Here is a 14,176-nt window from a genome sequence, read left to right as displayed (position 1 = left end):
GTGCCAGCAAAGAGTTGATCTCAGGACAAGAGAAGTGACAGATGGTATAAGCCTCCCCTGTGGTGGGTGTCAGCCTCTGCCTTGCAGGGTGGGCTAGACTTCCTGTGGTCAGACTGCCGGCCCACAGCTGGCTGAGTGAGCTTATCCCCAGAGTGTCAGCGAGGGTCCAGGTCCCCCAAAGTGTATACTGTGTACCTTACCCCAGAGCACTGTACCCTCTTGACCACAGACACATGGAGATCTGTAGCTTCTGTGCTAACTCCACAGAGGGCCCACCTGTCTGCCGGGGCCACTTGGATATGTGGTGCGTGCAGCGGGGACTAGAGCTCCCTCCTAGTGCATAGAAGACGCCTACTCCCTCGTTCCTTCCTGGGCTCTCTTTCTTCCCTGAGCAGATAGATATGTCCTCTTTTACCCACTTTTCTCTAATATCCAGCGATGTGGATAAAGCCAAGAGCCTTATATGAATGGGGTTTGTATTGGCTGTAACTTCCCTGTCTGGCTCAGGTCGACACTAATGTTCATTTGCATTTTGAGAACACAATTTAATTGACTGAGGGTAGCCATAGCCCCAGATGCCCTCCTAGGGGGGAGCAGTGGGGCATGGGTTTTAGCGTGAGCAGCCGCGCCACCTTGTGGCCAAGACAGAAGCGGCACTTCACAGGGTTCACCGTACCTGAGCTCCAGGGCCCAGCCCCCGGTACAAGTCCAACAGTCTGCGACTGAGTTTGGGCTGGCCTTCTGAGAACCCCCGGACCCCCTGCCTTCCAGGCTCACCACCACTCTGCGTGCCTGGACTCTTACCCTCTTCCAGCCTCACCCCTGCTCCATCCCCAGGTTGGTCCGGGAGGTGACAGGGGTGAACGTGAACATGCGCGTGGGAATTCACAGCGGGCGAGTACACTGCGGTGTCCTTGGTCTCAGGAAGTGGCAGTTCGACGTCTGGTCTAACGACGTCACGCTGGCCAACCACATGGAGGCTGGAGGCAAGGCTGGGTGAGTGAGGGCTGTGGGCAGGGCCCAGACTTAGCCGCGCCCCCGCTGGCCCCCAGCAGGCAGTGCAACTGAGGAGCAGGGGCTGCCTGCGTGGGCGGGATGGAGCGCCTGGAAACCCCGGGGTTGGCAGTTTCAGTAGAGCTTCCTCAACCTGACAAGTTACTTATACGACACCATGGCAAGTTGTAGGGAACATGAGGTCAAGTTTGCCGTTTTTACCCAGAAGCTGTTTATACAAAACGTGGTGGCTTGTGAGATGTAATAGGTAGGGTATCGTTCTGGAGGAGGAAGGAATCACAGACATTTCTAGGGTGACCGAGACAGAAAGGAGGCGAACATGAGCTTCCCAGGATGATGGTCAGGGTTTGGACGGATGAGGAAGGCTGAGGGAGGGGGTGAGGACAGATACAGGATAGGGAAACACAGTATTCGCAAGCGATGGAAGTGGAGTAGGTGGCCTTTTGGGGACCGGTGGGAAGAACCCGTGTTAAGGACATCCATGCCAGGCGGTGATTTGGACGCAGTCTGTGGTCTCTAGGAGCTCCTGCTGGCTCCTGAGCAGGTTTGCAAAGTTTGGACTGGAAGCTGTGTTCTCCCGGAAGGCTACTAGTGCATTATGTTGTTTTAATCATATGTCATAGCTGAGAGATAGAGTGGTTGTGGGGGACGCGAGCTGCGCCCGGCCCTGCCTGAGCTGTTCTGATGACATTAGAGGGCACAGGACGTGGGGGTGGGGGTGGGGGTCCAGGCCAGGGGTAGCGTTTGAGCCAGGCTTTAAATCGTGGTTGCACTTGCGCTCTGCATGGCAGCTAGAGCTCTGAATTCAAACTTTCTCCCTCCCCTCCCACTCCCCGCTCCTCCTGTAGACGCATCCACATCACCAAGGCCACACTCAACTACCTGAACGGCGACTACGAGGTGGAGCCGGGCTGTGGGGGCGAGCGCAACGCCTACCTCAAGGAGCACAGCATCGAGACCTTCCTCATCCTGCGCTGCACCCAGAAGCGGGTCCGGGGGCTGGGGCCGGGCGGCTCGGGGGCTTCGTTCTTCTGGGAGGGCCATCACCCAGAAGCGGGTCCAGGGGCGGGGCCGGGCGGCTCAGGGGCTTCGTTCTTCTGGGAGGGCCATCTTTTTGGCCCGCTGCTGCCTTCTTTTAGTCTTTCCTTGAGTCAAGTTGTGAACTCCTTGTTTCTGCATCTCAGAACATCAGAGTTTCCGGAGCCCTGAAAAGGCTGATGGCCAAAGGGGAATGTTTGCAATTTGCTTCTATTGCAAAAGTGCTCTGGCCTGAGACATCAGAGGGTCCTGAGTGGGGAGTGAGCCTCAAGGAGATCTGTGTCCACCACGACCGTCTCTCCCCTTCCTTTCCGGAGCCCCGTGACTGTGTCCTCTCTCTCCCTCTCCTTCTGTCCTTGTGTATCTTTGTTTCTTGGACCTCTTTCTTTTGCCCTTTCACTTTCTAGTGTCTTTCTCTTCCCTCCTTTTGTCTCAGCCCACACTTACCAAAATGTAAGTGAATTATCAGCAGACTTCAGTGTTCTATTTTTAATAGTGTCATGTTCCTGGTTCTTAATTTTTAAAGTGAGTGACAAGAATATCTTCTATTCCTCCCTAGATTAAAATGCCTTTACTTATGAATCTTCCAGTTGAATTTATCTATTGGTCAGAGCCCTTGGATAGAGAAAAGCTCCCCTGTTTCTTTCCTAAGAAGTCAGACTAAAGACAAAATTAAGCTGTGAGAAAAGTTCAGAGTAAGTGTTGGATGAAAGCAGAGTAGGTTTTTAAAGGGAGGCAGGGCTCTTAGGCGCGGGTGCCGGCCGTGAAGGCGACACCAGAGGGCACCTTGCTCGGCCTCAGCAGCACACCCAGGACACGGATCCTGGCTACAGGGGCCTCTGGGAGCTGCGTCCGGCCCCTCCACAGGCACCAGGAAGAGGATGGGAGGATGGAGGGCACTTTGCGGATGGCTCCTAGTGGCTTATGTGTCACATTTATAAACATCGGCTTGTTTGGCTAGAGTATAATGAACTGAAATGCTCCCACGCCCTCCTCCCGCTCCCTCCTCAACCTGCTCACCGGCTCTAGCCGCCCCACCTTCCGGCCCTCTGCCCTGGGTTCTCTGGATCTTGGTTCTTCCAGCTTGACAAGTGGTCCAAAAAGGATGAAATGGAGACAGACTGACAGACAGTCACCCCCCCACACACACACCCCCAGCAGTGTTAGCTGACATAGTCTGTGACCCCTTCCCTCCACATTCCTCATCCTGTGCACTCTCTTCCCAGGCTCAGGGAGGGAGTTGGGGGGAGGCTGCCTCAGGCCTCTCCGGGGCCTCTAAGACCTTCATTGGAGCCTCTCTGGATGGATGAGGACCCAGATGAATGGAAGAGATCGTGGTTGAACTGGGTGTCTGGCTGAGGCCCCATTTGTATATTCGTACAATGCATGTCAGTCCCTGAGTCTCATATTCTAATGACTCAAACCTCTGGAATCCGCCTCTGCCCGCTCTGCTGGACACCCGTTTTGGATACGTTTAGGGAGAATGGAATCTCAGGTTTCCCCTCCCTCTGTCTCCCCTGGGCACCTCCAGACCCAGGCTCTGCCTACCCCTGAGAATTCTAAGTGAATGACAGATATTTCCAGGCCGTTTGCCTTCTCACAAAACCAACCTTGTCTTTTCCTGCCGCGCCCACCTGGGCCAGCCAGGGCTGGCTTTGGGGAATTTGGAGGGATTAGGGTACGTTCTTGGCTGAACTCTAGGATCTCGGCAGACTTCTGGGCTCCAGGCTGTCAGAGAAGAGAGGGACAGCTGCCCTAAACCCTGGACATCGGACCAGGCACCTGGGAGGAATGAGAGACCCACCCTGGGGCTCATGTGGTGGGCCCTTCCCACAGGCTGATGCATCTGTGTTGCTCTCCCAGAAAGAAGAGAAGGCCATGATCGCCAAGATGAATCGCCAGAGAGCCAACTCCATCGGGCACAACCCGCCGCACTGGGGGGCTGAGCGCCCCTTCTACAACCACCTGGGCGGCAACCAGGTGTCCAAGGAGATGAAGCGGATGGTGAGTGGCCGGCAGGGCCCTGTGCGGGTGTGCGGGAACCTGGAGAGCCACAGGGGAAACACTGGAAGTGGGCTCACCCCCACTTTGGACCAGGAGCCAGAGTGCCTGACTTCTGGCCCTAGGCTCTCTCCATGAGTCCCACCGTCTCTTGGCATGCCGAATTCGGCTTTGGGACAGCGGCGATGCCCCTTCCTCCCCGCACCCCCTTTTGACAGGGCTGTTGGCGCAGGGCGGAAGTGTTGGCAAGTGACTAGCGCAGGGGTCTGGAACCTATGGATCGTGAGCCAGATGTGGCTCTTTTGATGGCTGCATCTGGCTTGCAGACAAATCTTTAATAAAAAAAAATAATGTTAAAAATATAAAACATTCTCATGTATTACAATCCATTCATTTCCTACCACTCATGTTCATGGTTGCTGGTGGCTGGAGCCAATCACAGCTGTCCTCTGGGACAACACCAAATTTTTATTGGATAATGTGTAAGGTACACGGGTCGTTGTATGGCTCTCACAGAATTACATTTTAAAATATGTGGCGTTCATGGCTCTCTCAGCCAAAAAGGTTCCCGACCCCTGGACTAGCGAGTTCCACAAAAACACCCAAGTTACAGGAAAATTTCAAAAGAGGAGTTTATTAGCTGGCTAGCTACATGGGGCACAATCCCAAATCATGTAGGCCCAATACAGTTCTGAGCCTGCTTTTATAGACAGAATCACATACTGGTTGGGGTGGGTAAGGAGGGGCTTGTGATCCCTTTGTCTAGACCAGTGGTAGTGGGCGTTCCAGCTTTCATGGTGGGGGGTAGCGGAGCAACCAAAGTATAAATAAAAAGATAGATTTAACTATAGTAAGTTGTTTTGTAAAGATTTATTCTGCCAAACTTAGCAAAAATCTGACATAAAGTACTTGGTAAGTAATTATTATTATATGCTTTAACTTGCTGTAACTCTGCTTTATAAATTTTATAAAGTAAAGTTACTTCCCTACTTTATAAATCACCATTACTGTGGAACTGGTGGGCAGTTAGAAAATTTTACTACTAACAGAGATACAAAAGTGGGCGGTAGGTATAAAAAGGTTGACTATCCCTAGTCTAGACGTATGTCACTCTCGTGACTTTATGAGGGGAGGGTGAGTCAGAGTGTAGAAATTCTTAACTGTGGTACAGAAACATTCTTTTCTAAAGGCTTTAAAGGAAAGAGAAGAGGAAGGGGTTTTCAGATAAGTTCCATCTTCCTTGCTTTGTAGTTACATTCTGACTTAGCTGACCCAGTTACCCTTGCAAGCCCCTCCTCCTGCACTCTTCTCTTTCCTCTCTCCACAGAAAGGAGGAGGTAAGAGGCCTGACTTTTCCTCTTTAAAATGGCGTTGCTACTGCTAAGTTTTATAGTTTCTTCACACCTTATCACAGAAGCAGACCCAGCTGGCTGGACCCAGGGCGAGGCCCGAGCAGTTGAGTGGCGTCAGCTTGTCATACGTCTTTCCAGCACCTGCTGCATTTCCTAGGCAGTTGAAACACATCCTTTGACTCAGATGTTCAGAAACCATTCGTGCTTTTTGGCCAGTGCCGGGTGTTGGTCCCCTCTGCCTGCTGTGCAGAGAAACACCCCTGCTAACCGCAGCCGGCTGGCGGGTGCGTGCCCGCTGAATGAGCGGAGTCGGAGGTAGGGTGCTGACCCCACCTCAAGGGACCCTCCCTCCTCAAGGACACTCCTAGCACCCCAGCATGCACTGGGGACAAGCGAATTCAGGAAGTGTTGCCATCTTCTATCAGTGATGATGAAAGGAACTCAGAAGGTGGAGGTAGAGGGGAGCAAGTCAGGTGACAGCTGTGGGGTTTCTTTCACCTGAGAGCTCAAGGGCAGCCTGGCTTCCAGCTGAGCCCCGGCTGGAGGGAGGGTTGGGGGTGGAGCAAGGGTGTGGGGATAGAGTGGTGGCCACACCTCCCACCGGGCCCCTGGCACACAGCAGGGAGAGGGATAAGGGGGGCGTGAGCACCAGGGGCCCCTGCTGGGGGTCTGTGGCTCAGACTAGGTTTCAGTTGCAGCAATAAGGGTTAGAGACAGACTCCATGGGAATTCAGCCAGCAGAGCCAGGGGCCCGAGGGAGGGGACAGCTGGGGATCCAGCCACTCTGTCCTTACTAGCTAGCAACTAGCAGATGACAAATGTTTAAGGAAAATGTACAGGAAAAAAAATAAATTGAGCCAAGACCCCCATTTTACTTTTTGATGGTAAAGAATTAACTCGCCCGATACCAAAGTTATGAGGGAGCATAGTGGCAGAGGCCCAGCCTTCCTCCAGAGCTTTGAACTTGGACTTCCACAGACCTGGTCTGTGCTGCCCCGGCCTCCAGCCACCACCTGCAGTCCCCCAAGGGCCTCCCCAGGGCACGGAGCCATCGGTGGACCCTCCCCGTTTGTACCCAGCCCTTGAATGATCTCCTGCGAACCCTGTACCCCAGGGCCAGAAAGATCAAGGTGGGGAGAGAGAGAAGAGGGGGAGACTGAGCAGATGAACAGAGCCCTGTACCCCCAGGGCCAGAAAGATCAGGGTGGGGAGACAGAGGAGAGGGGGAGACTGAGCAGATGAACAGAGCGAAGCTCTCATCCAGCTGGGGAGAGAGGAACAGGGGAGCAGGGAGGCGGGCGGAGAGGACCCTGAGGTAGGCGGAGCACGAGCGCGCTGCAGAGTGGGGCCCAGAGAGCGGAGGGAAGCAGGAGGAACCGCCAGCAAGCAGGAGAGGTGCCTGGTGTACTCTGTTTAAAAACCTGTGGAAAGTTTGTTTTTTTACTTTTACAAACCCTTGTGGGGAGGGCTGACTTTCGATAGACTGCAGCGAGGGAGCTGCTCTGCTACCACGAAACCCGACCCGAAGCAGGTCATCAGCGAATGGTTAGCGCTGGGTTTCCCCCTCCCCACGTGCGGCCCTGGGCCGCGCCCCGTTTCCTGGGCTGAGGCTCTCCGCACTGAGCCCGGTCCCCATGCGGTGCTCCACTGGCGGGGACTGCAGGCGAAGCTGTTTGTTTTTAAGTGATATTTGTGTAAGTGGGATCTTTGGTTGTTTCAGAGCCTCTGAAGCAGTTTGGATGGTAAGCACCAGTCTGGCAGACACGTTGGTCATGGTCAGGACAGGGACCTTGGGAGAGTCAGCACAGAGGCTGTACCTGGAGACAGGGGGTCTCAGGGGAGACCCGCTCCAGGAAAGGCTCCTGCAGGTGTTAATTGCCTTGATTTTCACCCAAGGGGCCAGCATCCAAGTACCAACTCCTGGCACCCCAGGCTGCCCAGCCAGGGTGTCAGAGCTGGGGATGGCTCAGGGACGGGCCTCTATCAGGCACATCATTGGCTTTTAGAGTTAAACTTGCCTGAACTCTGAGAAAGGTGTGCAGAAGGAGAGCTTTGACCCTGACTCCCACTGAAGATGCCAGGGTGCGGGGAGGGGGCTGGGAGTTGCACTGAGCAGTGACTGAGAGCAGTTAGAAGGGTACAGGCGGTCCTCGGGTTACAACACAGTTCCGTTTCTACGGCAGTGACATAACACAAACTTTGGAGTAAGTCGAAACACACCCTAGCCTAAGTCACTTACTTATCCTAACACAGTTGTAAAGTCATAATTTAGAACATAAACACACAACTAAGCCACAGAAAAAAAGAAAAGGACATAAATATACTGTACTGTACACTGCACTGTAATACCAGAGAAAATGACAAAAAATGAGTGTAAGAAAAAATCTTACCTTTATTCCTGTGGTTGGCGTGCACACTGGAAGGGGCATTGCAAGGTGGGAGAGAGTGGCCTGTTGGGAGGAGGAAGCTGGAGAGGCAGGAGAACCTGCAGAAGATGCTGGAGACACTGGGTCAGGTGAGTCAGGATTGCCTGAGGAACATACAGGAGACGCTGGAGATGATTCTACCTGTGCTACAGGTGTTTCATCTCGAGAAGCAGCTGATGTAGAGGGTACAGGATCTGTTACAGGGCTCTCTACCTTCTTAAAGAATTGTTCCAGGCTAGTCTATAAGTACGATATAGTCTGTAAGTACGATGCTTCTGGTAAACTGAAACACTCACATCTCAATTTTTATAAAGTTATTATGGGAGTGAGCATCGTAAACTTGAAACGTTGTATGTCGAGACTGTCATAACCCGAGGACCCCCTGTAGTCAGAGGTTTATTTCTTTAAATCTTATTTCAACTTTTATTCAGGTTTTAGAGTATAACGATGATGTTGGGCTCTGGCTGGTTGGCTCAGTGGTAGAGCGTCGGCCTGGCGTGCGGAAGTCCCGGGTTCAATTCCCGGCCAGGGCACACAGGAGAAGTGCCCTCTGCTTCTCCACCCCTACCCCTCTCCTTCCTCTCTGTCTCTCTCTTCCCCTCCCGCAGCCAAGGCTCCATTGGAGCAAAGATGGCCCAGGCACTAAGAATGGCTTTATGGCCTCTGCCTCAGGCGTTAGAATGGTTCTGGATGCAACAGAGCAATGGCCCAGATGGGCAGAGCATCGCCCCCTGGTGGGCATGCTGGGTGGATCCTGGTCGGGCGCATGCGGGAGTCTGTCTGACTGCCTTCCCATTTCCAACTTCAGAAAAATACAAAAAAAAAAAAAAAGAAGAAAAACAGTTTGCCTGACCAGGTGGTGGCTCAGTGGAAAGAGCGTCGGACTGGGATGCCGAGGACCCAGGTTCGAGACCTCGAGGTTGCCAGCTTGAGCAAAAAGCTCACCAGCTTGGACTCAAGGTCACTGGCTTGAACAAGGAGTTACTCGGTCTGCTGAAGGCCCATGGTCAAGGCACATATGAGAAAGCAATCAATGAACAACTAAGGTGTCACAATGAAAAACTGATGATTGATGCTTCTCATCTCTCTCCGTTCCTGTCTGTCCCTATCTATCCCTCTCTCTGACTCTGTAAAAAACCACAACAGCAAAAACCCCACTTTAATAGAGTATAATGATGAGCTTTGCTGTTTAGGCACAAGTGTTGTAAGGTCCCTAGTTTATTATTTGTTAATAAGAAGGTTGGCAGGGTCTCTGGCTGGTTGGCTTACTGGATAGAGCATTGGCTGAGGTATGGATATCCCAGGTTCAATTCCTGGTCAGGGCACACAGGAGAAGCAACCTTCTGCTTCTCTCTACCCCCTTCCCCTCCTGCAACCAGTGGCTCAATTGATTTGAGAGTGGCCCTGGGCGCTGAGGATAGCTCCATTGGAGCACATCAGCATCAGGTGCTAAAAATAGCTTGGTACTCAAACATTGGCCCCAGATGGGGATTGCCAGGTGGAACCCAGTTGGGGCACATGTGGGAGTCTGTCTCACTATCTCCCCTCCTCTCACTTAAAAAAAAGAAGAGGAGGAAGAAGGTTGGCAGGGTAAGTGTGCGTCATACAACCAGGTCCAGGGAAGCGCTGCAGCCTCACCAGAGTGGTTGGCACACCAAAGCCTGCACCTCAAGGCACATGGGCCACAGCCTCTGCTTTTGCTTTAGGTCTGTAGGGGAGGAATTGGGAACCAAACAAAACCCCTGGAGCTGAGCTACTTTCCAGGAATGCTGAGGCACAAACCATAAGGACTCATCTGAGGGTCCTTGTAGCTGGACTGAGGACCGTTGTCCTAGAACTAGTAAGCAGCTCAGGGGACTTGAACCCAGAGTGCTGGATGGTGTCCTTAGTGACCATCTGCCACGGTTTATGGACCAAAGTGTTCTCCGACTGTCAGTTCTCCACCCCAAGCAGATACTGAGCTCTTCACACCAACACGGCCCCCAGTGTGCTTAGAATGGACCCAGCCCAAACACCAGCCCCAGCAGATGACCAGAAGAGCACTGAACAGTCAGAAACGGGTTTATTAAAACCATGTCCATCGTATTTTTGAGCTGTAGAGACCAGCAGAGGCATAAAACAGCTCGGTGTTCTCAGTCCCAGAGTGAAGCCGTCCTGGCCATGGGCCCGCTCCAGCGGCCGGCGTCTCTGAGTTAGTTCCGCAGGGAGCCAGCCTGTCTGGGCTCTGCTGCCCGCTCGTGCAGGCCCGTGCTGGACACCCTGCACGGGTCTGCAGCAGGGGATCTCTCTCGGGTGACACCAGCTCCTCCAGCCGGGGGCTGGGACAGTGAAGTGGGCTAGGTCTTGTGGCCTGGATGGAGGGGTTCTCAGACGACAAGAGCCTGGCAGCCTGGGAAGAGCTTGGAGCCCACAGTTGGGCACTAGAGGCTGCGAGGCCCCTGGGCACCCTCAGCTGAGGAGGTTAGAAGGGGCAGGTCAGAACAGACAGAACCCCTCAGTGCCATGTGGACCCCACATCTGTTTCAGAGCCCAGCGGCTGGCTCCTGGGGACCAACATAAATCTGCTTTGTGTATTTTCAGGCCGTGTGCTCTGTGGGAATGAAGAGACGTGTTTGTTTGGGGTTTGGGTTCACCCAGCATTTGCCAACCCCTCTCTTTGCCCAGCAGTGTGGTCTCTGCTAGGCCCCAGGGACGAGCGGCCATGCTCCAGCCTTGTCCTGGCAACCTGCCAGACCTGGGGCTGCTTGTCACCTCCTCCACTGCCTCCAAGATTCCACCCCTTCCTGTTGTAGGGAACCCTCCCTCCATTCTGCCACAGCTGGTCAGACCCTGGCACACAGCTGTCCCTCTGTGGACTTTATAGATGAACTCTGATTAGGACTTTGAGTCTGTCACCCAATAAGGGACTTTCCACTCCCACCTCTGCCCTGGTGTGTGAACATCAGAACGGTAGTGAAACCCAGGGCCAGGGGAGTTCCAGCTCTGGCCTTGCAAGAACACACTGGTCCTCAGATACTAGAAAGGCTGTTGTAAGTAACCAGAGTTTAATTTTCTTAAGTCAAAACTTGTGAACTCCTGAGAGATTTTTTGTGTGCTCTGTGGGCGTGGGGTGAGTGGGTGTGTGCATGCACGTATGCACACACGTGGGGGTCAGTCAGCGTAGGGGTTTCTCTAATTCCACCTGAGCAAGTGGCAGAACTAGGAGAGGACCCACGGAGCCCAGGGTCCAGGAGAGGTGGGGGAGGTTTGGGAGGTTTGGGGCATATGCTGAGTTGGACGTGAGGATAGGAAGAGCTTAGACATGGATTTTGCCAGCAGATGAAATGAAAGCACAGTGCACCCCTAGCATCCAGCACAGAGCCTGTCCCATAGGAAGAACCTGGCCGTGGTCACCAAAAGCCGGGGAGGGGAAGGGGAGGGGAGAGGAAGGGAGAGGAAGGGAGGGAAGGAGGGAGGGAGGGAGGGATGGGGGCACTACTGAGTGACAACCCTGTCCGTGTCCAAGCTGCTTGGTGAACTGTGAGGGAATGAGCTGCCCCCTGCCTACAGCCCTGGCTCTAGGAGCCTCTGTGTCCAGTCTGCCCTGTCCTCATGCTCCTCTGCTTTCTCTGTCCCTCTTTAGGGCTTTGAAGACCCCAAGGACAAGTGAGTAATCTGCCCTTCATTATTTCTTCTCCATTGGCTTAGGGGATGTCTTTGAATCTGCTGCATAGCCTTGTTTCCCCACACTCCCTGGGGAAGGAGCCCACACACAGGCCCGACGGAGAGTCCAGAGCCCACGGCAGCTGAGAGAGGGCAGCCAGGAGCCAGCTGTCCGGCAGAGGGGCTGGGTCGGGGCGGTGCCCATATATATTCTCCACTCCATGCACGCACACGTGTGCGCACACATAACGACACACTCTACATGCATGTGCACCGGCACGTGTGTGCAGATCTCAAGAAAGTGCAGGCCTTGCACAGTGCTCACATGAAGCGCCTGGCCACGTCCAGTGTTCTGAGGGAGTGTCCTCTTTCTCTTCCACTTTCCAGTCTTCAGGGACTGTCAGAAATTTCACTCGAGGACTGGGCTTCACCCTGAGAAATAGGGTTTTCAGTTCAGCACTCAAACCATGAGACCTGCTTCCCAGAGAGTGCCGGAGCCAGGTGAAAACACGCAGTCCCTCTGGCAGAGGTCTCACCTCCTGATTTCGGCCCTCATTTCTGGATGATGGCACAGCCAGAGAATAAGGGGCAGAGACTGTTAACCTGTGGGGAGAAAACAGGGAAACCTTCCATAATAACTCACATCACTATGATGATATACTAATACATCGATGAAGTCAGAAAAGCCTGTCACCAGTGAGGCCCTCCAGCTGCGGGGTCTGAGCTTAGGCAGTTTTCTACACGTGTGTGCAGTTGCCACGGGGGAGACTCGTGCTTCTGGCTGTCCTGCTCTCAATCTCAGCTGCCCCACCCCTTATTAGGGCTGATCTTGGGCAGGTGCTGGGCCTCTCTCATGGTCCCCAGGCCTGGGAAGAGCCACCCTCTGGCAGCGCCCCCTGCTGGTCATACTGTCTTGTGCCTGTACCTCTTGCTCTCCAGGAATGCCCAGGAAAGCGCCAACCCTGAGGACGAAGTGGACGAGTTTCTGGGCCGCGCCATTGATGCCAGGAGCATAGACAGGCTGCGGTCTGAGCACGTTCGCAAGTTCCTCTTGACCTTCAGGGAGCCTGACTTAGAGAAGAAGGTAGAGCCCCCAGGGTGGGAAGGGGGCCCCCGGCAGAACCGGGGTCAGCAGGAGGGAAGCCAGGCAGCAGGCCGCTCCCTCCCTCCCTGTCTCCTCACCGTCACCTCGGTCCTCCCAGCTCGGATGCTGCACCACCCAGGAGGGGGGCATTTTAGGGAGACCACTTTGTTTGGAAGGGATCTAAACTCCTGTGCCTCAGTTTCCTTAACTGGAAAATGGAGATACTTAGCATACCTACTTCAAAGGGTCATATGTGTAAAACGCATAAAACAGAGTCTGCCACATAGTATATGGTCAATAAATGTTGGTTGCTATTTGTATTAGTTTTGCTCTGTTATTATTATGTGATCATTACCAATGGACCACCTAGCTACTTGGAACCTCAAAGTATTACATTGGAAGGGGCAGTCAAAATTTCTTTGTCCCATCTCCTTGAATTGTGACCGAGAGAGCTAAAACTCAAAGTAGTTGCTCTAGTAGGTGTGCTCTGGGCCCCCCAGGGAAGCAGTGACAGAGCCGGACCTGTCCTGGTTCAGGGTCTCTGCTCCGTGTAAGAGGGTCTCCCTGGGATTCAGTTAAAATGGGCTTCTGTGAACTCATGTCATCATCCAATGAAGCAAACCCAATTAGGAGGGGAAATAATGGAGGAGAACTTTGCTTACTGGCAGTGACGGAGCCCACACGGGTCGCCTCCTCTGGGTGACTCCGCGCCGGCTCAGCCTCTGCCCGTGAGGCTGGTGGTGCGGGAGGAGCTGGGGCTGGGGGTCAGGACCTTGGAGATGAGCTGAGTGATTTTGGATAAGTCTTGTGACCTCTCTGAGCCTCAGTTTACTCATCTCCGAAGTAGAAAGTCCTTTCCCTACTTCCTGGTGTGCTTGTGAAGTGCATGATGGCGTGTGCAGATGGGGCTCCGCGACTTTAGCCGTGATCATTACGAGTTACTCTCATGGTGATCTGGGCTGCAGAAAGCGGTTGATGCAGTGCAGCTCCTCTCCCCACTGCTGGCACCTTACGGTGATTTGGATTGTTTTCTCGAGAGCTAGGTTATGACTGGTTCTCGGGTCCTCGCGTCCTGGGAGTGGGCTGCGGCTGAGTCTGGGTGGCGTGGGACTGGAGCAGCAGGGCTGGTGCCTCCGCCCCTCACTCTGCCCATGTCCTCTCAGTACTCCAAGCAGGTGGATGACCGCTTCGGTGCCTACGTGGGGTGTGCCTCGCTCGTCTTCCTCTTCATCTGCTTTGTCCAGATCACCATCGTGCCCCAGTAAGTACCCGAGGCCCCTCCTCTGGCCACAGGGACCCCAGGGGGGGTGAGGGGAGGTCATGGAGCAGAGCAGAGGCAGGAGTCTGGGCTGAACTTACTCAATAAGGAGAGAAGTTTCCAAATGTGTCCTCGATGGGACCTGGAAGCCGGGTGTCCGTGACAGGGTGTCCATGTGCTCATTTTCAGGGTAGAAACGTCTCTGGTCTGGGCACTGCCCAGCCACATGGGAGATGCCTCCCCACTCTCTCGTCTCATCCCGTTTGAATCCACACACTGGTGCCCGTGGAATCACCCAGAGTCTTCACCAGACTCGTTTCTGCGTGACCTTTGGTTCTTGCAAAAAAAAAAAAAAAATCAA

General features: G+C 53.8%; 1 protein-coding gene across 1 annotated transcript in view; it reads left to right on the top strand.

The window, feature by feature from the left end:
• Positions 1-14,176, top strand: part of ADCY5 (adenylate cyclase 5) — a 165,777-nt gene that overhangs the window by 117,723 nt on the left and 33,878 nt on the right. The window contains exons 6-11 of the mRNA XM_066240786.1: positions 838-996; positions 1,863-2,004; positions 3,916-4,056; positions 11,454-11,476; positions 12,413-12,557; positions 13,721-13,818. Coding sequence (XP_066096883.1) covers positions 838-996; positions 1,863-2,004; positions 3,916-4,056; positions 11,454-11,476; positions 12,413-12,557; positions 13,721-13,818 — 708 coding nt within the window. The remainder of the gene's footprint in view (positions 1-837; positions 997-1,862; positions 2,005-3,915; positions 4,057-11,453; positions 11,477-12,412; positions 12,558-13,720; positions 13,819-14,176) is intronic.

This window comes from Saccopteryx bilineata, chromosome 8 (genome assembly GCF_036850765.1).
Source record: "Saccopteryx bilineata isolate mSacBil1 chromosome 8, mSacBil1_pri_phased_curated, whole genome shotgun sequence".
In the NCBI taxonomy this organism is placed as follows: Eukaryota; Metazoa; Chordata; class Mammalia; order Chiroptera; family Emballonuridae; genus Saccopteryx; species Saccopteryx bilineata.
The sequence above is the reverse complement of the archived record's forward strand: the minus strand, read 5'-3'. Positions and strand labels throughout refer to the sequence as shown.